Below are 25228 nucleotides of genomic sequence, written 5' to 3' on the forward strand. Positions count from 1 at the left end.
GAGAAAAGCGAAGGCGAGTGACGTAAGAGGTTGAGTGAAGAGCGGTGAGGAACGATCGAAACCGTGGATTCTCTCCTTTTCTTTTTTGGTACTATTTTCCTTTTTATTTTGAGTAAAAATAAAAGGTTTTAGAAGTATTTTAAGGGAAAAGAGAGAGAGAGAGAAGAGTGCATACGAAGTACAGTTGGGGAGGGCTTTTGAGGAGTTTCTGACAAGTATTACTTGCATTCATGGCGCGTGGGTCTACACCTTATAATGCTTTTAATTATGTCTTTTTTTTTTCCTTTTTTTCTTTAATGATTAGGTTGTACTCTCCCAAACTCAGAGACTTTTTCCAAACTTTGCTGAAAGTGGGGCATTTAATTTTTCTTGGTTCCAAAACGATTTTAGAACTAATTTGGTCAATAATACTGCTATTTCATTAAATGCAAAGACAAATTCACGTATTCTTTTAATAAAGAAAATTTCTTCATCAGTTATATTACTTAAATAGATTTACCTAAAAATTTTGACTAAATGAATAAAATAATAACTATATTAAATACATACACTCAACCTCACGACTGTTAATAATTTTATTATCTGAATTTTATCAAAATTCGATTATAAAATGTATTAATCTTTCCTACTCAAGTTAAGTAACATAGAGTACCAATGTAGTTACCAATTAAAATGAAATATGAATAACTTTTTATCCAAACTAAAATTGATTGTTTAAGGGATTATCTTGGCATAAAAATACAGTATCTAACAATATCATGGGTTATAAATTGTTAAAGAGTTAATACCCAATTAAGTAACCCTTGCTTGGAATCCGAAATCTGGCCTACATCCCCCAAGATATTTTGTTTCTTCACCCTTTGCCCACATGCTCTCCAAAGACATTTTCTTTAGGGCCAAGGATGTTCAAGACATTGAGATTCGGTTTCTTGGTATGCAAACGTTCCCCCCCCCCCCCCCCCCCCCCCGCTCCTCTTCCTTCTACCAATAAGCAAGATGGGATCAATAATCAATCGCATTAAATAAAAACTCTTTTCTCATTTTTAAAGTTATCGGCTTAGTAATTTATTACTTTATAATTTTAATTAAATGTGATTATCGTAAAAGTTATTGTTCAAAAAATAACATTACAGCGTATAAAATAAAGTAAAATAGATTTATTTTTTTCAAATTATTATTTCTAAAAAAATCTTTCTTCGAGAGAGAAAAAGTAGAAAGGAAAAATATATGCACTTGCTATAAAGGAAAGAGAGCATAAGTTGAGTATCAACGGCTAAGAATGCATTAAAATCCTAGAAGGTGGAGAAGGGGGAAACCAAAACCGTCGTTGGAGCCAAGATTATGGCGGTGTGGTCGTTACGTTAACGCGCACTGCACGAGCGTGGGGCCTGCCACAGATATTTACGTTAGAATATGGACAGTGGGGCTTTGTTTTGTTTTTTTTTTAAGATCGAGTGCCAAATACGAGACTATTGATTTCCTTCTTTTCGCCCTCTAGTCTTTCTGAAACCACAATATTGCCATTTCGTTTCCCATTTTCACCATTAATTCTTAGTTATAAAACTTATTTAATATGAAACATTGGATTTAATAGTTGGCGTATATATTTTATTTAATAATTTGATACCAATCTTTCTTCTTTTAATATAAAATATCTTAATCAATTAATTACTTTTATTTCCTAAAAAATTGTTAATTTATTATTAGGTTGAAACACTTTTAGTTCGTTTTCATTATACCTTTTTCAAAATTATTTAGAAAATGTTTTCAATATATTTTAAACTTAATTGGAGTTTTATTGTTATTTTACAAAAAAAATTGTTTATATAGTGATTTAAGAACTTCAATTAGTATTTATTTACTTTCAATTAAATGTATTTTTCAGCTTTAAGACTTTAAGCACAATTGTACATTTAATCAATAACATGAGATAAACAATTACATTATGTAAATATTATTATATTTTTTTCACATTTTTGGAAAATTAGAAAAATTTGTTAATTTTTTATTTTCTCATTCCAATGGTGTTATGGTATTTTTGTGTATAAAGGAGTGGCAAAAGAGTCAATGGCACACAACTACTAACCGGAAATAATTTTTGAACTTGGAGATGCAGGTATTTTGAGCCAATGGATTCACTTGCACGGATTCCCGAAACCTGCCGTTGTTTATAGTCTTTTCCTCAACAAAGAACAAAGCTTTGCCCTATAAAATCTACCCCATCATTTCTTCACCCGCTCATCTTCCAGTCTCTCAACCATTTTCCTCTTTCCTCTTCTTCTCTTTACTCTTCTCCCTCTCTTCTCTCTTCTTCTTCTTATCAGAGACTCTTAAAGACCAGACCTTTTCTGAATAGACCAAATGGACTCTTCTGGACCTTCAAGGAGGCCTTGTTTCATTGAAGAAGATGATGGATTGGCTTCTCTCGCGGATATGGAAGCTGGGTATTCGGGAAGCCATTACCATAGTCCTAAACAAAATGGGTTTTTTTCAAGGCCTCTTTGTTACTCAAGGAGGAGTAGTTTGAGGAATCTGTCTTCTTCTGTTTCTTCTCCAAGGTCTGCCAGGTTTTATGATGCCAGATTTGAAGACCATCAACCCCATTTCTTGGATGCTTGTTTCCTTTGCAAGAAGCCTCTTGGGGGTAACCGGGACATCTTCATGTACAGGTTAGTCCATATTTTGATGTGCATGTGAAGAAAGTCTTGTGTTTTTTTAGATAGAAAGAGTAAAATTTTATGAAAGATCCGATGAATCTTTTAGTTTGAATCTCAAAAATTTGAGGAAATGCATATTTGCTTTATGAACTTTTCCCCAAGATCCATGGAACTGCGATTGGCTGATGCTGGATACAAGAACAAGATTTTACCAGAACAAGTTAATAAGTTTTTATTCCAATTTTCAACTAAAGGACTTTAATTAATAACGATTTCCTGGCTGCAAAACATGTGGAATTTACTGTGGACTGTGGAGTTGTTTCCAAAGAAATTTTGTTTTTAAGGTGCCTTGTGTCTTTAAATTTTGTAGAAACCAAGACGGGTTTTTTGGCTTTAAGATTTGTAGCATATATAGATTTGGTTGCTGATTGGTATTTGGTTTTGTTATGTTGAAATCTTGCAGAGGGGACACACCTTTCTGTAGTGAAGACTGCAGACAAGAACAGATAGATGTAGATGAAGCCAAGGAAAAGAACTGGAATCTTTCTTCCTCAATGAAAGCTTTGAGAAAGAAAGACCAAAGGAAATCTACATCTCCAACCGAAGCTCAAGACTACCCTTTCCGTGCAGGCACTGTTGCAGCTGCCTAAAATTCCCTCACAAAGGAAATAAAGAACATATCTACTATAATATAAATAGTTGAAACATAAAAAAAAAAGCAGACAAGAAAGAGGAAGACATGGAGATCCTTGAAGAAAAGGGCCAAGGAGAGAGGAGAGGAAGAAGAAGAATCCTATTTTGAGGGGTTTTTTGGGGGTTTTTTTTCCCTTTTTCCTTTTTTAAAAATATATATACAGTAATAGTTCTAACTGTGAATGTTATGTATATGAGGATGTGAGATTGCCTGGATCTACTCTATGATGTGGCTCTTTTTCGGGGTTTTTGTTTTTTTTGGTTAATTAGATTTGATATTTTTTCTTTTTCTTAAGAAATGCTAATGCATCAATGAAGAATGATGAGAAGGGAAAGTTTTTTGGGGCTCTTCTTGGTCTATTTCTGTACTAATTTCTTTTCTATTTTCAGTATTACTGATGTTAAATGAGAATGACATAAATGGAACGAACTTTAAAAGCTTGTTATCTTCTGATGCTTGTAATTTCATTGTTAAGCCTGGAGTTATTGCACTTTTTATTCTTTTCACCTTTGGGCTTCAAGTCCAGAGAGAGTTAAAGTGGGAATTAGAAAAAGGTTAAAGTAAAGTGCTTTTTCTGGTAAAAAGAGGCATTTGCTTCTCAGTTTAGGAATTTGTAGCTTGTTGTGCAGTTACCTGCTACACCACACACAGCTCCCAACAGGGAAACAAGAGGTAATTGCCATGTTTGGCTTGGTCACCAATCCTCCACGCATCTGTCCACCAATCCTCCACACATCTGTCCTTGTTGTATTTCAGAAGCTTGTTGCGTAAAACAGAGTTAATGGGAATTCTTTATTTTTTCTTTTCTCCTTCTCTTCTGTGACCTTTTTGACTGTATAGTGTTTAGCACATTATATTACTCTTTCTTGGAAGGTTCAAGAAGAGGAAATTGGTTTAAATGGTTCAGACTTTGAGACCATATAATAACATCAACAAGAATCCGTGTGGGAATTGACGGGACAAAACTTCAGAGTGAGCTAAATTACAAAGCCAAAGCAGAAAGGAGAATCAACAATCCTAATTTGAACTAATTTTAGTTGAACTAAAATTGATTGGTGCCACTGTTTTGAATAAAGAAATATGATTAATAACTCAATAATCATTATTAAGAATCTCTCAATCATTCTTTTTTCTCTTGAAGTTCAACTGCATAACATCTGTATTCGATGAAAGTACTGTGAAAATTTATTACCTGTTTGAGCAAGTTTCAAATGTCAATCATAGCCAGCCAAGGCTTCCGGCCGTAAAAGAACAATAGGCTTGGCCTTGCATCTTGAGGTCAAAAGCTCAAACCCAGATGGAAAGCCTGTATGAGAAAGAATGGGGACTGATTTACAGTCCAAACTCTCTGTCTGGATGGGAATATGGACCAAAAGAAGCCATGGGTTTGAATGGGATACAACGATGTTAACCTTAGAAGGCCATGACTCCCAGTTAAACATTTTGTTGGATCCGGGGCCTGGCCTGTTGGGAAATATGGTTTGCATGCTCACCCAAACCTCCGTTTAAGGGAAAAGTTTATAAATTAGAAAGTTTAGATTATTATAGGAGAATTAAAATGTTAAAAGAATCAACATAATCCATCCACATTTCTATGGATTCAAAATTCCTCAACAAGCTATATATGTTATTTATTAAAGGAATTCTAATTATTGTCATTCTAAATTGAGTCAAAAGACTATACATAAATTATTCCGACTTTGTTCATTAATTTGATTTTTTTCGTTGATATCAAAAGTTGTTTTAATAAATTTTTATTTAATTTTGATTTTAAAATATATTTTTATATTATTATTTGTTTATTTATTTAGATATATTTTAAGATAAAAATTAAACCATAGAAATGCCCACGTGCTCAATGATGTTTCATTTGATCGCTCAAATCAATCATTAATTGTCGATTAATTAGTATTACTTGAAAAACAAATATTGATTCAAGCAAGCAAGTACTGGAATTGAGTCACGTGAGCACGTGAGGGATGAGATGAACTGCAACGTCCATTGCGCTTTGACGCCACGTGCCGCCTTGCGGTTTAAGGCTTTCAAGACGAAGCCCGGTGCTGCAGGAAAATCGGGAGAATTTTAAAATGGGGCAATGGAGTTAAAATATTTTGAGTTTGCTAAACCATGAAAAATAATAATTATCAGAAAGGCAATCATATTTTTATTTAATTATTGATCGGCAAATTACAAATTCCATTTTACCCATTTTTTCTTTTTTTTTTCTTTAGGGGATGAACATTAATTGGTGCAAATCCAAATAACCGAAAGAAAATAATTGAATTTGGTTAATTTAATTTGATTTTTTCAATTTTGATATTAATTGATTAGGAGAAGTAATTTATTTGGTTATTTTGATTTCTTTGTGTTTAAAATTTACAATTGAATTAATTGAAAAATTGATTATTAATAATATATTATTGTAAATATAAGTATTATTAATATTTTAAATTATATATACCATTAAATTAAAAGTATTCAAGAGTGAAACATTAAGTATGCTTTTCAAATATAAACATTGTTAATATTATTAGTATTTAGAATTGATCATGTTGATCGAAACCAATCAATATAAATCGATCTTAAGATAATAATTTTGATTATTTTTTATTAAGAGTTTGGTTAATATAGTTTTTCAAATTTTAAAACTAAATAAGTCAAATTAATTAAATGTTCACTCTTACTTTTTTCTCTTCTTTCTCTCTTTGGCTATTGACATTAACAAAACCATCAATCTTGTTAACTTTAATTAATGTAACACATTTTCAAATATTAAGAGATCGAATTACTGTTAGACATACTTGAATCACATTATTAAAGTCATATTTAACCATCTATTGTATTATTGATGACTTGTTTATTATTGATAATGACTCCTTTTTTTTTTCTTTTTAAAAGTTGAATAAATACTATCACCACGATGTCTTTCTCCCCTTTCTCTCATTCTCACTTTTGGTCCCCCACCCTTTCTATTCATTGCTAAAGCTAAGGCTAAAATAGTTAACTTCATTTCCTTTTTAACAAATTTCAATAATTTTATTTCCTTCTTAATAATTATCTTTTGTAATGGCAGCAACCTCAAAATATTTTCACTCCATCGCCCCAATTTCGAAATTCCCCCAAAAAACTTCCCTAAAATTAACTGCAAACGTCATCAAGCCTACCTGTAATGTTCGCACCTTAACGGCTACACGCCACCGCCTTTCACTCAGTCGCATGCTAGTGAATCTAAATGACACTCGTGGCCCTTATATAAAATCAGCTGTAATCAGCGTTACATTCACATCTTCCACCAACCAATGCCCCTTACGCTCGAAGTCAAAGTCACTCAGTCTCCATTCACCCCATCTAATGACCTATCAATTCTTGTCAAGATCGACACAGATCCAAATAAAAAATAGGAGTAACCGTAGAGTATAACTACTCTTCCCCATCCCTTCCCTTACAAAGACGCCTGGCGTGTTCTTGGAGGAAAAGCCTCACTTCCTTTTTTCCTAAAACCGCAATTCTTTTCGGTTCCAGAAAATTTCTTTTATACTCGACACAAAGGGATGAAGAACAATTTTCATTCATTTTTTCTTCTTTCTTACCTTAAATTTTCAATCTCTTACATCTTAGATTCTTGTTCTGATCAGTGTCTTGGATAGTTTGAGTCAAGAATCCAGCAAAGAAAAAGAAAAAATAAACAGCAAAGATGTTGGAGGATCAAGTGGCTTACCTCTTGCAGAGGTATTTGGGGAACTACGTGAGAGGTCTCAATAAAGAAGCTCTTAAGATCAGTGTTTGGCAAGGTTTTCTCGTTTTCTTTGACTTTTTTTTTTGGTTCTATTCTCTGTCGGGTTATAGTGTCTGAGATTGTCGATAAAGTTCATTTGTTTTTTTTTTGGTTATGCTTCGTCGAATTGTTATTAAGTGTAATTTACACGATTAGGATTGGAAGTTTGTTTAGACTGGATGAATTTAAGTAATAGAGAAAGAAAAACTGAGAGAGTGTTTTTGAAGTCGGCTTGTTTTCTATTTGAATGTAATTTTGTTGATTGGTCTACGGAGTTCTACTTTCTTGCTTGCTTAATGTTTGAATGTGGATGGAAATGTTGATAGAGTCCTGACCATTTATTGTTCTAAGTGATAAAGATAGAGAGCTGCCTTAGACTCTTAATCAGGTTCTGTTCAATTCAAATGCACGGGGTTATAAGCATGTTTGTCACCATGTTTTCTTCTGTTGTTATTCCTATTACCTACTAATGTGAGTTATATTGGATGAAAAATGATTTCCACCCACATGTTTAGGAAAAGAGAAAAGGGGAAGACTAATGGAGGGGGAAAAACCTGGAAAAAAATGTAGAGGGCATTGAGAGAAATTTAGGGAAGAGAAATTTTAGAATGCTCAATAAACAACATTGGACTGAGGAACTCAGTATACTCAGAGCTGTTTAGGTTTGCTTAAAATAGGATTTGGAAATGTTTGATATTGATCTGTGAAAGGGGTATGAATGATGATTTTGAAGACTTATATTTTGAGGATTAGACAATTTATTATTTGATTGGGGGTTTATGGTGATGAGGAAAGTGCAATATTGTTTGTGGTAGTTAGGAGTTGTAGAAGGATAGGAATAGTGTTGATTTTGCTTCAAATAATCAGTATGTATAAATAGGTTGCTTTCCTTGGATCACCTTTTTCTCTTGATGTCTTCACTTATATTCTTAAATTATGACAGGTGATGTTGAGCTAACAAACATGCAACTGAAGCCAGAGGCACTTAATGCTTTAAAATTGCCCGTGAAGGTCAAGGCAGGATTTCTTGGATCAGTTAAACTTAAGGTTTGTGGTGTCAAATATCGTTCTCATAAAATTTTATTGACTGGCCATGCTCTATGTTTGAATATTTTTGGATTTGCTTGTGGCTGTTTGCCTCTTTCTTCTTCTTCTTTTAATAAATAAAATTTTAAATATAAGGGAACAAATTATAATACTGATTTGTTGAGTGTGAAATCTATGAGGTTCAGAAACTAATGGAGTTATGAAGTTATTGTTGAAGATGGTTGAGGTGCAGTTTATGATGGTGACTGTATGCCAGTGGTGGCTGACAGGTAGCATATTGTGGCTAACAGGTAGTATATTGTGGCTGACATGTGCATGGTGGACTTGATATGTAGTCTAAGAAAACTGCTGTATTGCATACCACTTCTTTTTTTGGGTAACTATGAGGAAGTCTGAGAGGAGAGAGTGGATTTGAATCTTGGACCTTATTCCTTCTAAAGAGGGATAGTGACTGTTAGGCAAAGCCTGGGTTGTTGATGCCACTTATGAGTATCATACATGTTTTAATTCTTGCAAAGTTGGTTGCATTCTATAAAATTTCCGATGTTTTACTTGCCAACTTCAGGTTCCATGGAGTAGGCTTGGTCAGGATCCAGTTTTAGTTTACTTGGATCGCATTTTTCTGTTAGCTGAACCTGCAACCTCAGTTGAAGGGCGCACTGAGGATGCTATCCAAGAAGCTAAGAAAAGCCGAGTACGGGTAAGACCGGGTGAGCAGTGTGTATGTTGGTATTGTTAACCATATAAAATGTGTTTGAATATTGAATTTGTTCGATTTCAAATTTAATTTTTGTTGGTGGTGATAGGAAATGGAAATGAAGCTGTTGGAAAGGACACATCAATTGAAATCTGAAATGGTATTTTAATGACTCCATCTAGTACTTTTAAAATAGTGGTTGCTGATAGCTGGTCATGGTTCTTTACATGGTTATATGTTTGAATAGTTAGGTTTTTAGACTTTCTTTACCAGACATAAGCTTTCATCTTGATGATCTTGATCTTTGTGGCTTTATGAATTCTGATTCCTCTTTGACTTGCGTTATAAGAGCTTTGAGATTTGATATGGGGATTGGTCTTTTTGGGTTTTAAGAAGTCTCCTTGTTTATAAATATTTTCAATCAATAGAATCCACTGGTGCAGGTTAGAGAAACAGGTATGTCTTATTTTTCTGTATATGGAGCAGAGGTTTCCTTGTTTATAAATATTTTCAATCAATAGAATACACTGGTGCAGGTTAGAGAAACAGGTATGTTTTTTTTTTCTGTATGTGGAGCATAACTTTGTCTACTTCATTTTTCTTGATTGTGCAATTAGCTTCTGAAATGTGCCACTGTTTATTCTGCACAAGTAAAAAAGATTTAGTTTTTTTGAGTCTTTCCCTTCCTGGACTACATATTTGGTTACTGATTATGATTAAATGTACTTTTCTTTGAAGAATAAATCATGGTTGGGATCCCTTATAAGCACAATAATTGGTAACTTGAAGCTCTCAATCTCAAATATTCACATCAGATATGAGGATCTTGAGAGGTAAAGTAAACCCTACAGGTTTATGCCCTATGTTTTAGCAATTCATCTGGAACTTACTGAGTGCTTTTTTCACCCTTTCCTTTTTTAGCAATCCTGGCCACCCTTTTGCAGCTGGCCTTACGTTGGAGAAACTCTCAGCTGTAACTGTTGATGACAGTGGGAAGGAGACTTTTGTTACTGGCGGTGCACTAGATTGTATACAGAAGGTTCCTCTTTTAGTAAAATATCAACATTTGATTTTTTGTTGCTTCAATTGCTTTCTGACAGAGAGAAGTTTACTGAAACATGGATCATCATAAAAACAGTGTCAGATTGTTTAATTGTGAATCTGTTCTTTATTATTGTAGAAAACAATTTTGTTTTTTGTTGGGTTTCCTGTTGATACTGCAGAGTTTTAGCAAAGTCTGTTGTTCTTTTTCTCTTTAATCCGATTTAAGATTCTTTAGCAAGCACAGAACTATAACCTATGTGTTTCTCCGAGATACATGGTTGCTTTGGTATTTGTTAATTTTGCTTACGTTCCAATGTGTCAAATGTCACCATTTAAATTGGCTGTTATCGGCTACCTTTCACAACAGTTTGCTGCTAATGTCCAAACTTTAATGGCCATTAACTGCCTCTGGCAATGTCATTTGTTAGTCACATCACACCAGCATGACCACTGGAGCTGTTATGTGCTCACTTTTGCTTTTCAGAGATTCTCTCATCCTTTTAATTCCGTTCTCCCTCAAGTTCCTTTCCTTCCGGTATTCTAGTTATTATTCATGATGGCCTATTTATGTTTTTATTCCCCCTTTTTATAGTGTGTTGAACTGGATCGACTTGCTCTTTATTTGGATTCTGATATATTGCCATGGCATATCGATAAGCCATGGGAGGATTTACTTCCTTCTGAGTGGGTTCAGGTATTGTTTTATGTCATTCTTTAAATTTAATTAGTACATGCATTCTGTTGATTCACACTTTTCTCAGTTCTCAATCAATATTGTCCTTGTTTCCCATGGAGCAGGTTTTTAGATTTGGTACAAAATATGGCAGACCAGCTGATTGTCCTATTAAAGAGCACACCTACATCTTGCAACCAGTGACTGGGAATGCAAAGTACTTGAAGCTGCGGCAAAATGAATCTTCTGATAGTGGTGAGCCTCTCCAGAAAGCAGCAGTGAACTTGGATGATGTGACTCTTTGTTTGTCAAAGGTTATTTCTGGTGTTTCCTTCTTTGAAGTGCTTTGATTCTTGAGTGTTGGTTTTTAATGATTTTATTATCTTTGTACATGCAGGATGGGTACAGGGATGTTTTAAAATTGGCTGACAACTTCACTGCCTTCAATCAGAGGTTAAAATATGCCCATTACCGTCCAACTGTCAGTTTGAAGTCAGATCCAAGGTCTTGGTGGAAGTATGCTTACAAAGCTGTTTCTGATCAGATGAAGAAGGCTAGGTACCTAAACAAGTTTTGTTTCTTGCCATTCAGCTTTAGTTTGTTGAGCAAATTCTTGTCATATGATTAGCCTGCCCCAAGATAAAACCTCTAATCTTTCTCATCTTGGAAGTCTTTATTTAAGTGTAATTTAAATATTAAAAATCAGTACTAGTCAACCAAAGATGGTTCACATCTTGGCTTTTTTTTTTTTTGCTTTATTTCTTGATCTCTCTTTAATTTAAGCTAGGACATAAAGGTTCATGGGAGTGGGGAAATTTTGGCTCTTCTCTGAACATGGTTTGACACTTTTGTTTTTGGTTCTGCATTGTGTAAGAATCTACTTGTTGTGGCAGTGGAAAATTGTCGTGGGAGCAGGTTTTGAGGTATACAAGGTTGCGCAAGAAATATATATCCCTATATGCATCCCTGCTTAAATCTGATGTGAATCGGCCAGTAGTTGATGATAACAAAGAAATTGAGGAGCTTGATCGCGGACTTGATATTGAACTTATACTGCAATGGAGGTATTGTATTTTGTTAAAATGTGTCATACTGTTAGTTATCAATATCAATTTTGGTTTTGATGTTGCTTATATTTTATTAGAATCCCTGACAGTAGAGCTTTTTAACTAATATGTATATTGTTTGGCTCATTCCTTCCTTGGCAAGTGTCCCTTTTGGTCCCTTGGAGTGGTTTGCCCTTGTATTAAACTACCACTCGTAAGTAGAGTGCTAACTCATCTACAAGAACCTAGGATGTCTCACATTATATTGAACAGTATCTTGTGCATTATAATTGTAATGAGCTTAATTCTGGTATTATATTCTTAGTCTCTGTAGCTTCATGTCAAAATTAACTTTAGGTATCCAACTTCAATCTAAATACCAAATGGCAATCGATGGAGTGGCTCAATATAACCAAGGCTAATTGATAATGGATAGTACCACTTAATGCTCTCTACCACATTTAGGCACAATAAACTGCCACAAACTCCAAACCTAATCAATGTGGGATAAACTACTTAATTCTAATGTTTTTAATGCTAGAGAGACGACAGTATACCCCGAAGTGAGAAGTTTGTAGACACCTATAGACACATGCATAAGTATGCTGGGCATGTTCTCTACAGTTTAATTCAGTCCTTATACAGATATGTATAATTATTATAAATACTGATTGCTTCATAACTTTCTTGTTTCAATGTAGTTGCTTTTCTGTGTTGATTACTTATATTCTATCCTGGTATAATGCAGAATGTTGGCGCACAAGTTTGTTGAGCAGTCAATAGAATCAGAAAATCACTTGAAGAAGCAGAAAGCTAAACAATCATGGTGGTCATTTGGATGGTAAGTTCTTGTATGGAGAACATCTTCTTACTTTTTACTGGTGATCTCTCATGATGCTGTAGGTTTTACAAAAGACCTTCTATATGTACAATTTCAGGGCCAGTCAATCTCTTAAAGATGAAAGTGAATCATTCAGTTTTAGTGAAGAGGACTGGGAGCGATTAAACAAAATTATAGGGTATAAGGAAGGTGATGAAGAGCAGTCACTTATGATTAATGAAAAACCTGATATTCTTCAGACTTCTTTGGAGGTTCACATGAAACATAATGCTTCAAAGCTTCTGGATGGGGCCCATGCATGTCTTGCTGAATTATCATGTGAAGGCCTTGATTGCTCTATTAAGCTTTATCCCGAGACAAAAGTGTTTGACTTGAGACTGGGTTCATATCAATTATCATCTCCAAGTGGTCTTCTTGCTGAGGTCTACTTTTCCTCTTTCATTCTTCAAAATTGCTTTTTTGGCTGGTTGCATTTTTGCCAAACAGCAGTAGTGGCATCTTAATTCTACCTTTCTTCATGCAGAGTGCAACTTCATCCGATTCTTTAGTTGGTATTTTCTGCTATAAGCCTTTCGATGCAAAAGTAGACTGGAGCATGGTTGCGAAAGCTTCTCCATGTTATGTGACTGTATGCAATTATTCCCAACTCTTGACTTGTAAAATTTTTGGAGTATGTACTGATTTGTTAGATTCCATGTCTTGGGCAGTATCTCAAGGACTCCCTTGATGAAGTTATCAAATTTTTTGAAAGTAATACAGCTGTCAGTCAGACTATTGCACTGGAAACTGCAGCTGCTGTACAGGTTTTGTTCTCCTTATGCCATCTTTTTGATTCTATTAAAAAGTACTTTCAGTAGTCAAGTCGCTGGAAAATAGCTTTCTGACTGTTGAATCTTTAGTATACGTATCTAGAGCTTATAATTCCGGCTTTAGATGGGAAATTAAATAGTGATGTTATTGTATATATGTGGATGTATTTATTGTTGTATTGAAATTAATAAAAGCAACTAGATGTTCCCTGTTATATAGAGTTGTAATGTCACATTTTTTAAAATCTTTTACTGAAGAAACTGGGGTTAAAAATTAATGTGTTAACATAAATTTCTCCTGCATGACCAGCAAGAATAGAGTTGGTTGTGGTTTTACATTCTTTCTTCTTTCAGAGAAGTTACTACCAGCACATTTTAGTGATGATTGGTTCCCTAATGGTGTGTTTAACTGATTACCAGATGACAATTGATGGAGTCAAACGTTCTGCTCAGCAACAAGTGAACAGGGCTTTGAAGGACCATGCCAGGTTTGTTACCTTCTTTAGATTAAAATTTGCACCAGTGCTACATAATTGTGTCAGTCAGGAAAGAATTAGATTATCCATAAAGATTGCTGGGTCAATTTTGTCTGCTTTGTTTTCTAGGGACCTAGTATTTTAATGTTTGTTACAGCTGCAGCGGTTTTGTTTCTTTTTTCTCCCTCTAGTGGGGAATACTGTCTGCAATGTATAATCTTGTATAGAGCTACTTAAATTATGTTTATTGATGTCAGAACCAAAATAGCCTTATGAGCCTTTCACCAGAGGCAAATGGTATATATAACACCAACTTCCTGTGAATTTGGAAGCTTCATATGATGTCTCACTCTTCTTTGCTTTGTATATTTATCTAGGATGGATTAGTTCTTGTATTGTAACTAGCAATTTCGAAATCATGGATTCACCTTACCGGTATTGACTTATCCTTTTCAATTGTCATTGATATATGCACGGACATGCACTTTTCTTGGTATGTAAGCAATAATCTTTGGATGTGGCTTTTTGGGTGATATGGATTGACCCTTCTGGGACTTACTTGTTATGTCTAGTGAACTCTTTTTGGTTTATTTGAACAGTATATCCATTCTGGTAAGAAAATTTATAATTATTTGAATAAGTTGAACTCTTTTACCTGTTTATAGGTTTCTGCTAGACCTGGATATTGCGGCTCCTAAGATTACAATTCCTACTGAATTTCGACCTGACAGCAAGCATTCGACAAAACTTCTTCTTGATTTGGGAAATTTGGTCATTCGTTCACAGGTTAGTGGATGGGTACAAGCCCCATTTTAATTACTTAATTTGAAATGTTTACTTTATATTGACTTTGTTGAATATCTGCAGGATGACTACGCACGTGCATCTTCTGAGGAGCTGGACTTGTATTTGCAGTTTGATTTGGTTTTGAGTGACGTCTCTGCTTTTTTGGTTGATGGTGATTACCATTGGAGCAAAACCTCTCTACCGAAGTCTGCAGCTTCTGCCATCATTGATGGTATTTGTTTGTTGCCTGTTATTGACAAATGCAGGGTAATCTTAAAGCTTCAGCAGGTAAAGTTGTAGACAGTTTCCCTCAAATTTGGTGCTTGTTTTGTTTCTTTTTAACATTGTTGTGTGTTTTAGGGTTAATTGTTTTGTGTTGCATACAGATTCGCTTAGAGAACCCATCATATCCTTCAACAAGACTTGCTGTGCAATTACCGTCATTAGGGTTCCACTTTTCTCCTGCTCGGTACCATAGATTGATGCAAGTATTTAAGATCTTTCAAGATGAGGACAATGACAGGCCAGATCTCCTTCGCCCATGGAATCAAGCTGACTTTGAGGGTTGGTTGTCTGTTCTTAGTAGGAAGGTTTCTCTCTCTCACTCTCTCTGTATCATATATATTGTCTAGTTTTGTTCTGGTTTTATTTTCTTGACATTTCTTTCTTTTGGCCCCCAATTTTTACGTGATAGGGTGTGGGACATAGAGAAGCTGTATGGCAGCGGCGATACCTGTGCTTAGTAGGGCCTTTTCTGTACGTACTTGAGAGTCCTGGTTCTAAGTCATACAAGCAGTATATCAGGTTAGTTCTCCAACTTCTCCAAATTGATTTTCCCGTGGCATGATCATCTAATATTAATGAATATGTATCTTGAAGATTTAGGAAGTACGAAAAATTTAACTGGCATGATCATCTAATATAACCGGATAGATATTTGAAGATTTAGGAGGTACGGAAAGGGAATAAAAGATCTAAGCCAACTAAGATGCGTGATCGCTATTTAAACTTTGAAATGCATTAGCATTTTGTTTTTTTAGTTAAAAGTTTGAAGCGGAACCAAATTTATTTATTTAGTTCTCTTAACGTCCTTTTGGTCAGCTTCTAGCTACTTTATAGCGGTTGTTTCACAAATGAGTGTTAGATACTCAGTGAAATCTCATTTTAGTATATTATATTAGAAATTCAGTGCAAAAAGTTGTGGAGCATGGCAAAACTCCACCCCTTGTGTATCCATTGGCGGATATGCATTTGATGAGGCTGGATACGTTCTTATGTGGCTGGATAACACCAAGAAAAGTTGCATTTTGGTGATGGTTAAGGTCTAAGGGGATTCTTGACGTTCAGAGTTACACCATCTAGTTTACAGTATGATACATGTACCCGGTTTGAGCAGTCTTCTCATTTGTACTTGATGTTTATAAATTTATGTCCTGATTTTCTTGCTCTGTAGCTTGAGAGGAAAACAAGCTTATCCAGTTCCAGCTGAATTGGTTGGTGATGTGGAATCTGTATTGGCTGTTTGTGGTGCTGCACGGTCAAATAGCAAGGTTGTAAGAGATTTCAGTTATTAAAATACTTAATACTCACGAATTCATTAGATTGTACTATAAAAATTCTGATTTTAGTTCAATATTTTTTATCCTTTCTGAATATTGCTTTAATTATATCATCTTTCCTACTAGGTGGTGGAAGATGTGAATGCACTAATATTACTTTGTGATTCTGATGATTCGAGGAAAGCATGGCAAACCCGCCTGCAGGGAGCTATATATCTTGCTTCGGTAGGTCCTTTGTTCCTGGTTTTAATCTATTGAAATGGGTAGCAGAGTTCTCAGTAACTTGAATCTCTATTATAAATCAACTCTACTGAGTCTAACAATACAAAGACATATAAATAGGACAACTTAACTAGTTGGACTAGGATTTTAAAACCATTAGAATTAGGGAAAACTAATCCCTCAAAAATAAAATTACCAAAATTCCCCTGGGGCACAAGAGTTGTGAAAATTATAATTCTGCCTTTGTACCTAAAAATACCCAGACTTTGTAAGATGAAGTCCTACGTTGCTAGAAATGAAATTATAAATATGAAAGCATACAAAAGCGATAAAGTTTCTTCTAGCATGCTTGCATCACTTTCTTTCAGGCTAATTCTAACCTATTCGAGCTGATGGTCTATGAAATCAAGGGACATCATCAAGAATATTTTGCTTGTTAAAAAGGAAGCACTTTTTATGGGTTGATAATTTTTCTAATGCAAAGAACTAATACTATTCTAATCTCAGGGTTCTGCTCCTATTATTAGTCTATCTGAAGCTTCATCAGACTCAGAAACAGAACCCAATGACAAGCATGATACAACTGATTTAGCAAAGATTGAGAGCATTTTTATTACTGGTGTTCTTGATGAGCTAAAGATCAGCTTTTGTTATAATCATCGGGTAAGCCTGGAGTGTTTTGTCTTGAAACTCGGCTGAAGTTTGAACTTCTTTGGAATGACTGATTTGTGCCTATCTTTTCTAGCATGAGCGGAGTTTCATTAAGGTGCTTCTTGCTGAAGAGTATCCACTATTTGAATTCCGAGCAATAGGTGGTCAGGTAAGGTTAACATTATTATGTTCATGTTAGTTCATATTTCTATTTGTGTTGATCTTATAAAATTTACTTTTGTAAAAACAGGTTGAGCTTTCAATAAAAGGGAATGATATGTTCATTGGCACTGTGCTGAAATCTTTGGAAATTGAAGATATGATTTGCTGCAATACCGTGTCTCGGCCTTGCTACTTGGCAAGATCTTTTATACGAAGTGCAGATGCACAATCATTATTAGATGATGCTGAGAAGCAGAATTTGGAAAGCAAATCCCCAAGTGAAGGAGATGATAAATTTTATGAAGCACCTGAAAGTTTGGTTGACCCTGCTGAGTGCACAACACCAACACCTCGAAAAGCATATGAATTCGGTAGTTTGCAGAAATTTCTGTCATCAGAGAAAACCTCATTGACAACTTTAAGTTTTAGTCGTGTTAGTGGTTTACTCCCTGAGGACAACCTTCTTCTGAGAAGGGAGGACATTGGACTAAGTGATACGTTAGACAGTTTTGTAAAAGCACAAATAGTTATTTATGACCAGAACTCTCCTCTATACAACAATATTGATATGCAGGTGGGTACTTCTCTGGGTTTGAAATAAACTTCAGTCCTGGTCTTCATCATCATTGTCTTCTTTTATTAAATATTGAAGTAATAATAAATGGTACTTTCAGGTCACAGTGACTCTGGCTACATTGTCATTTTTCTGTCGTAGACCAACAATCCTTGCCATTATGGAATTTGCCAATGCTGTTACTATCGAGGATGAAAGCTGTGAATCTTTTAGTGATAATTCTTCAGCAGTTGGTGTGAAGCATGATATTTCCAGTGAAGATCCTGCTGACAATCAACAATCGACCAGTGTTGAGGAGCCTGTGGTCAAAGGTCTGCTAGGAAAAGGGAAATCCAGAATTATTTTCAATTTAAAATTAAATATGGCTCATGCTCAGATTTTGTTGATGAATGAAAATGAAACTAAGCTTGCTACATTGTCGCAAGAAAATCTGCTCACTGATATAAAGGTGCTTTAGCTGTTTCAGACCTTCCCATCTCTCTCTTCTAAATTTACTGGTTTTTATTTTTAATTGCTTACCTTTTCTCATCTCAGCCTATGCATTTCATTTTTATGAAACTTGGTTACCTTTTCTTAAATTTGATGTTCACAGTTTTAATGTTTAAAAGTTTTCTTTTGTTTGAAGGTGTTCCCATCCTCTTTCAGTATAAATGCAGCATTGGGGAATTTGAGAATAAGTGATGACAGTCTCCCTAGCAGCCATATGTATTTTTGGATCTGTGATATGAGAGATCCTGGAGGCACTTCATTTGTTGAGGTATTTCATTTTATCATCTTTTACTGAACTGGTGAAGAAAATTCTTCATTTGTTTAGACTTTTGGATGTGTTGCTGAAATTTGCTAGATGTTTGTCTTTTTAAGTGTAACTAGAATTGTTTGGAGTTTTCATATGTGTATTTTTCATATTTTACCCTTTGTTGTACTTCTCTGAATTCAGTGTATAATGTTATAAAAGTTCAATCATTGTTTTTTCGGGGCTGGTGTGCAGTTGGAATTTACTTCATTTAGCATTGATGATGAAGATTATGAAGGTTACGAGTATAGCCTTGTTGGCCAACTTTCAGAAGTACGCATTGTTTACTTGAATCGCTTGGTGCAGGAGGTAATAAAACATTCAATTATTAGTAATTACTTACCGCAGTTTAAAGTTTATCTCTCATGCATCTCAAACTTGATAATGTAGGTTATTAGTTATTTTATGGGTCTTGTTCCCAAGGATTCAAAAGACGTTGTTAAATTCAAAGATCAAGTTACAAACTCGGAGAAGTGGTTCACGACTAGTGAAATTGAAGGATCACCTGCTTTAAGGTTGGATCTTTCACTCAGGAAACCTATAATTCTGATGCCTCGCAGGACCGACAGCCTTGAGTAAGTTAATGCTGGAATATATCTTTAATTCGTTTTGAGTTTTCATATTTGGTTTTGTGCGTATGTAAGCTATCTTTATGTTTGTCAGTGGCTCTTGGTGGTCATGACACATGTTAATATTAACTGTTTTAAATTTTCTGTTACAGTTACCTGAAGCTTGATGTTGTTCATATTACGGTGCAAAATACCTTCCAATGGTTTTCTGGCAGTAAAAGTGACTTGAATGCTGTCCATTTCGAAATAATGACAATTCTGGTGAGGATCATATCTTGATCGCACATTTTATGCTAGCAGCTTAGTTAGTAGATATAAGAAATTGGAATAGAAATGGAAGAACCTATTGAGGGTTTTCTCCCCTTCTAAACCTTAGATTTGATGAACTGTCGTTTAAGATATCATCTGTGTGAGGTTTTTGTTGGTGGTTTATTCGAATTTCTTAGCCAATAATGTTCAAGAATTTCTTGGAAATTAGTGTAGCTTTTTGTCACAAATTATCATATAAGAAAGAATTATCAATTAGATTTGGTTGTCTTTTGTTAATTCTGAAGGGTAATGATACACATCTCACCATTTTTTTTCAAGTATCCCTTTGGGCGTGGAAATAATGTATTGATAAATTTAAGGTGGGGTCTACCAATTTATGCATGGGTCGATAAATCCATAAATAAGATGTTAGACCAATAAATTATTACCACATCATGTGTGACAAATAGTAGGGATGAATTTGTTGTGTTGTACAGCCTAATCCAAATCTGTATCTGGCTAACTTCATCTTTCACATGCATTTTCCTCCCTTTGCTTTTCTCGAATGGGGGATGCAGGTTGAGGACATCAATTTAAATGTTGGTACTGAATCAGATTTAAGTGAAAGTATTATTAAGGATGTCAAGGGGGTTTCTATTGTTATCCGGAGGTCCCTTCGAGACTTAATGCATCAAGTACCAAGTATTGAAGCTGCAATCAAGGTGATGGACTGTGTGTTCATTGGTTCTGGTACAGGAAGCGAGAACCTTTATGGTCTTGTTGCCATTTTTATGCAGCGAAATGTTGATGTATATGTGTCTTTGATATGCATTTTCAGATAGAGGAATTGAAAGCTGAGTTGTCAAGCAAGGAGTATCAGATTGTTACTGAATGTGCAGTGTCTAATATATCTGAGACCCCACATATTGTGCCGCCATTAAGCAGTGATTTTCTGACATCGTCAGTAGATGTTGTAGAACCTGTTATTCCCCAAAATGTGGTTGGTGAGCCTAGTACTCCAAATGATGAAACTTGGACTGTCATGAAAGTTTCTTTTGTTGTCAATCTAGTTGAATTGTGCTTATATGTTGGGGAGTGGGATTCACCTCTGGCTACCGTACAGGTGAATTTCCATTAGTTACACAGTGTAGTTCTATTCTTTTAAGTTGTTGGAGTTCTCCATTAGTATGGTTCTTTCTAATGAATTGTTTGAAGTGGCATATCATTTTTTTTAAAAAAGTCCAGATTGCTTTTTTTTTTTTTTTTTTCAGTTAATTCTATGTTGTATAGTAAATTGTGTGCATATCCAGGTCTATAATTATTTTTTGCCCTTTGTTATTCAGGCAAGTGGTGCATGGCTCCTCTACAAGTCTAATACACTAGGCGAAGGTTTTCTCTCATCAAGTCTTAAGGGTTTCACTGTGATTGATGATCGTTTGGGAACTGAAGAAGAGTTTAGGTTGGCAATAGGGATGCCTAAGAACCCTCTAGTTTCTGTTTCTGATACCAACAGCCAACTCATATCTAAGGGAAATGTTACAATAGAGGATGGTTTCAAACCATTTCCAACAATGCTTATTCTTGATGCAAAATTTAGTCAATTCTCAACATCTGTTTCTGTTTGTGTCCAGAGGCCACAACTGCTTGTAGCACTTGATTTTCTGCTGGCACTAGTTGAGTTTTTTGTTCCAACAGTTGGCAGTATGCTGTCAAATGAAGAAGATAAGAAGTCCTTACATATGGTAGATGCAATTACTTTGGATAAGTCAACATACACACAACCATCTGCTCAATTCTCACTCTCTCCTGTGAAACCTTTAATTGCTGATGATGAAAAGTTTGATCATTTTATTTATGATGGTAATGGAGGAATATTGTATTTAAAAGATAGAGAAGGAGTTGATCTTTCTGCACCTAGTAATGAGGCTATGATATATGTTGGGAATGGGAAAAAACTGCAATTCAAGAATGTTCTTATCAAGGTATAATTTTTAGTACTTTTTTGTTCACCTAATGAATCAACACCTTTTCCAAAAATGGGTTCTAATCATACCTGCTGTTATTTTGGTGCAGAATGGACAATTTTTAGATTCATGTATTTCACTGGGAACCAACAGTGGCTACTCTGCTTCGAAGGATGATCTAGTCTACATAGAGGGAGGAAATGAAGGTGTGCAAGTGGATGCTTCAAGGGAAAATGCTAAAGATATGGCACCTCAAAATGCTGTGGTTGACAGATCTGCAGAGTTTATCATCGAGTTTCAGGTTTCGCTTTTTAAATTTATTTTTTATTTTTACTCTGTATTTCTTTAGGTGTATTATAGTTTTGTTCCTGAAGTTAGCAAGTTATTTAGGTGTTGTATTTTGTCGGTGATTTGCTGGGAAACTGAAAAGTATTTATATGCAAGGATTGTCACAAGTAGGACAGCATTGTGGTTGACATATTCCTGATGGAAATGTGGGTGGTAGTCAAGCCACTTATGGTTGCTCAAGTGGTAAGGGCAGATTGGGGTTTGGATAGAGATCTTAGGTTTGAGCCACAATGCTCTTTCTTTTTACTGACAAAAATGGGTGATAGAAATAATACGAGATTCATCATACACGTTTTCACATATCAAATATTGCCAAGATAACGTGTTGGCATGTTTTAGCCCCTGTTAGTAGTGTTATAGATTAGTAACTTATTGGTTTCAAATTTAATATGATAGGTTTGTGTACTTATTTCATTAAAAAGTGATGGTAATTAATTTGTAGATTGTACAATAAATATTGTTTTACAATTTATCTACACTACTAAACAGGTTTTTTATCTTTTAAGAAATTTAAAATTGCTGATGCATCATCTGACTTACCATTTTTATTTCAGTTTCAAAAAATTTGTTTCCTTATTGACTCTTATCTCTGAGTTGCTAAAATTGAAAAATGGATGTGGAGAAAAACAGTATATGTATGCACATTTATTGTTTAATAATGTATTTTCTTAATTTTTATTTGATATTGACTGACTTAAATATGTTGTTGAGTATGGATCTTTGTAGACCTCTAAATGCTGTCTTGCTTTTTGTATACTTTGTATAAATGATGTCAAGACTTCCATTGAAGTGATAGTATGTTCCTGTGCTCATGCTCATATAGGCTTAATATATTTTCTTTTGAATGTGATGTAATTACCATCTGGAGTCTTTGATTTAAATTATGTTGTTTATCCATTACTTGTGACATTTAATCTAAGCAAGATATATGCATTTCTGTAGATTCCCTATGAGAACAATTTCTCCCTTTGCAGGCAATTGGTCCAGAACTGACCTTTTATAATGCATCAAAAAATGTGGTGGAATCACCAGTCTTGTCCAACAAACTTTTGCATGGTCAGTTGGATGCTTATGGAAGGTTGGTTCTTTTTTGGCTTTTGTCATCATCAATTACAATTCTGGATATGAATTAGTCTTGGTTGTGTTTCTTGCTTCTCAGTGGGTCTATTTTTTCACTATCCATAGATTTGTTTATATTTTGAAATTCCGGATATATCTATTGTTTTTTATGATACCATTTTCAAGTAAGTTATTTTTTTTGCTCAATCAAAAGAAAATTTAAGTAAGTTATTTACGTCCTTGATTGTTGGAAGATAATGCAGACTAATAGTATCATATATTCTACATACACTTGCTATGATTTGTGTTGTATAAAATTTCTGCCAGATAATCTCTTGAACAGAAGTGTAACATGAACTCTTGACAGTATGACAGTTGATTTCTGATATCGGTTTGTTTCTGTAGGCTTGTTCTGAAAGGTGATACTGTTGAGATGACTGTAAATGCCCTCGGCTTGACAATGGAGAGTAATGGAATCAGAATTTTGGAACCTTTTGACATGTCCATTAAGTATTCAAATGCTTCTGGAAAGACAAATATACATTTAGCTGTTTCAGACATATTCATGAATTTTTCATTCAGCATCCTGAGATTGTTTTTAGCGGTTGAAGAAGATATTTTGGCCTTTCTAAGGACAGCATCAAAGGAAATGACTGTAGTTTGCTCTCAGTTTGACAGAGTTGGAAAAATTATAAGTATGCTAAGATACACTTGGTTTCTTTGTTGCCCTGCCCACACCTGGTGCCTTTTATATAATATATATATATGTATTAATGAATTTGTTAGAAGTTTTGCATGGTTGACTTATGGCCTTAGTGTGCTCTACAGATTCTAACAATGACCAGATATATGCCTTTTGGAGAGCTCGTGCACCAGTCGGTTTTGCAGTTCTTGGCGACTATCTGACACCATTGTCAGTGGGGTCATAACCATGTCTTTATTTGAAAGTAATTGTACTTGTTTCTGTACTTTGATACTGATGGTTTTCACTTGACAGGGACAAACCACCTACAAAAGGGGTTCTTGCTGTAAACACCAACTATGTGCCAGTCAAGAGACCTGTATCTTTTAATCGAATTTGGCCACCTTTAGATTCTGGAGGCATCTCTGATGTAGGTGAAGTTAAATCCAATTCATTGTCTAATGGTATGCTTGGTGATGGAGAGAGCAGCTGCTCTGTTTGGTTCCCTGAAGCACCCGAAGGTTATGTTGCATTGGGCTGTGTGGTTTCCCCTGGAAAATTGCGACCATCACCATCTTCTACTTTCTGCATCTTGGCTTCTTTTGTTTCTCCTTGTTCACTCAGGGATTGCATTACCATCACTGATACTAATCTGTATGTGAAATTATAAAGCTCCATCTCTATTATGAATTCAGTTGTTTGTGTATGCCTGTGGGTGCATTTGTGTTTATGCTTCACTGATTGTTAGTAGATGTGTGGAATACTGTTATGTAAACTAAGTTTTCTAATGACATTATTTATTTCCCAAAAACAATGTGTGAATTGCAGATACCCATCCAGTCTGGCATTTTGGCGCGTGGATAATTCCCTTGGTACCTTCTTGCCAGCAGAACCCACAACTTTCAGCTTGTTAGCTAGAGCGTATGAATTACGTCATGTGATGATTGGGTCTTCCGAAGTCTATCCAAAAGCATCTATAAGTTCACACATCCAAGCTTCTCCATCTGGTCACACCCACAATCAGTGGTCTGAAAGTTCAACTGTTGTAAATTCTGGTCGGCGTTTTGAAGCTGTTGCTAGTTTTAGGTTGGTGTGGTGGAATAGAGGTTCAAGCTCAAGGAAGCAACTATCAATATGGCGTCCAGTGGTCCCTCAAGGAATGGTGTATTTTGGTGATATTGCTGTTCAAGGGTAAGTATAGATTTATTCCTGATATACCTTGATTTAATCCATTAAACATTAATTGTTTTTAATTTTCTATGGGTCAGGTATGAGCCTCCAAATACATGCATTGTTCTTCATGATGGCGGAGATGAAGAGCTCTTCAAATCTCCTTTAAGCTTCCAGCTTGTTGGACAGATTAAGAAACAGAGAGGAATAGAGAGTATCTCTTTTTGGTTGCCTCAAGCTCCTCCAGGTTATGTTGCTTTAGGTTGTATTGCATATAAGGGCCCACCAAAGCTACAAGATTTTAGTGCATTAAGATGCATCCGCAGTGATATGGTAACTGGAGATCAATTTCTGGAAGAAAGTGTTTGGGACACATTAGATGCCAAATTTGGTACGGAACCATTTAGCATTTGGGCTGTTGCTAACGAGTTGGGAACTTTTGTTGTCCGTGGTGGTTCCAGAAAACCTCCAAGAAGGTTTGCTTTAAAGCTGGCAGATCCATATTTACAGAGTGGTTCAGATGATACTGTTGTTGATGCAGAAATAGGGACCTTTTCTGCAGCACTTTTTGATGATTATGGTGGCCTGGTGAGTATTTTATTCTGTGATTCCTCTATGGTGTTTGGGCACATTATGGTTATATGTTGCTTTTGAAAGTACATGAAGTATAATTGTTTTTAA

The 25228-nt window shown here is 35.1% G+C and overlaps 2 protein-coding genes across 4 annotated transcripts in view; both read left to right on the forward strand.

Annotated features, from left to right (window-relative positions):
• The first annotated feature begins 2218 nt into the window (after positions 1-2218).
• LOC18606121 (FCS-Like Zinc finger 1) lies at positions 2219-3788 on the forward strand. Its single transcript, XM_007039560.3, has 2 exons — positions 2219-2669; positions 3121-3788. The coding sequence occupies exons 1-2, from the start codon at positions 2362-2364 to the stop codon at positions 3305-3307; spliced, it is 495 nt and encodes a 164-aa protein (XP_007039622.2). The 5' UTR covers positions 2219-2361; the 3' UTR covers positions 3308-3788.
• A 2828-nt stretch (positions 3789-6616) lies between these two features.
• Positions 6617-25228, forward strand: part of LOC18606123 (pleckstrin homology (PH) domain-containing protein) — a 33690-nt gene continuing 15078 nt past the window's right edge. Inside the window, exons 1-39 of one of the 3 annotated variants that reach the window (XM_088804693.1) lie at positions 6617-7142; positions 8070-8173; positions 8739-8873; positions 8980-9030; positions 9609-9703; positions 9792-9909; positions 10507-10608; positions 10713-10901; positions 10985-11145; positions 11481-11651; positions 12382-12474; positions 12572-12896; positions 12998-13102; positions 13182-13277; positions 13704-13771; positions 14425-14545; positions 14627-14833; positions 14932-15135; positions 15240-15349; positions 15999-16095; positions 16231-16329; positions 16834-16989; positions 17072-17146; positions 17228-17713; positions 17814-18161; positions 18339-18470; positions 18702-18815; positions 18897-19081; positions 19228-19336; positions 19903-20046; positions 20163-20447; positions 20668-21306; positions 21398-21589; positions 22611-22714; positions 23101-23390; positions 23524-23608; positions 23693-24031; positions 24206-24568; positions 24646-25135. In XM_088804693.1, coding sequence (XP_088660819.1) covers positions 7046-7142; positions 8070-8173; positions 8739-8873; positions 8980-9030; positions 9609-9703; positions 9792-9909; positions 10507-10608; positions 10713-10901; positions 10985-11145; positions 11481-11651; positions 12382-12474; positions 12572-12896; positions 12998-13102; positions 13182-13277; positions 13704-13771; positions 14425-14545; positions 14627-14833; positions 14932-15135; positions 15240-15349; positions 15999-16095; positions 16231-16329; positions 16834-16989; positions 17072-17146; positions 17228-17713; positions 17814-18161; positions 18339-18470; positions 18702-18815; positions 18897-19081; positions 19228-19336; positions 19903-20046; positions 20163-20447; positions 20668-21306; positions 21398-21589; positions 22611-22714; positions 23101-23390; positions 23524-23608; positions 23693-24031; positions 24206-24568; positions 24646-25135 — 7284 coding nt within the window. In that variant the 5' untranslated portion in view covers positions 6617-7045. The remainder of the gene's footprint in view (positions 7143-8069; positions 8174-8738; positions 8874-8979; positions 9031-9608; positions 9704-9791; positions 9910-10506; positions 10609-10712; positions 10902-10984; positions 11146-11480; positions 11652-12381; positions 12475-12571; positions 12897-12997; positions 13103-13181; positions 13278-13703; positions 13772-14424; positions 14546-14626; positions 14834-14931; positions 15136-15239; positions 15350-15998; positions 16096-16230; positions 16330-16833; positions 16990-17071; positions 17147-17227; positions 17714-17813; positions 18162-18338; positions 18471-18701; positions 18816-18896; positions 19082-19227; positions 19337-19902; positions 20047-20162; positions 20448-20667; positions 21307-21397; positions 21590-22610; positions 22715-23100; positions 23391-23523; positions 23609-23692; positions 24032-24205; positions 24569-24645; positions 25136-25228) is intronic. The other 2 variants (XM_018117623.2, XM_007039562.3) reach the window with 2 other exon arrangements.

The sequence above is a fragment of the Theobroma cacao genome, chromosome 3, assembly GCF_053813885.1.
Source record: "Theobroma cacao isolate CCN51 chromosome 3, ASM5381388v1, whole genome shotgun sequence".
NCBI classification, from domain to species: Eukaryota; Viridiplantae; Streptophyta; class Magnoliopsida; order Malvales; family Malvaceae; genus Theobroma; species Theobroma cacao.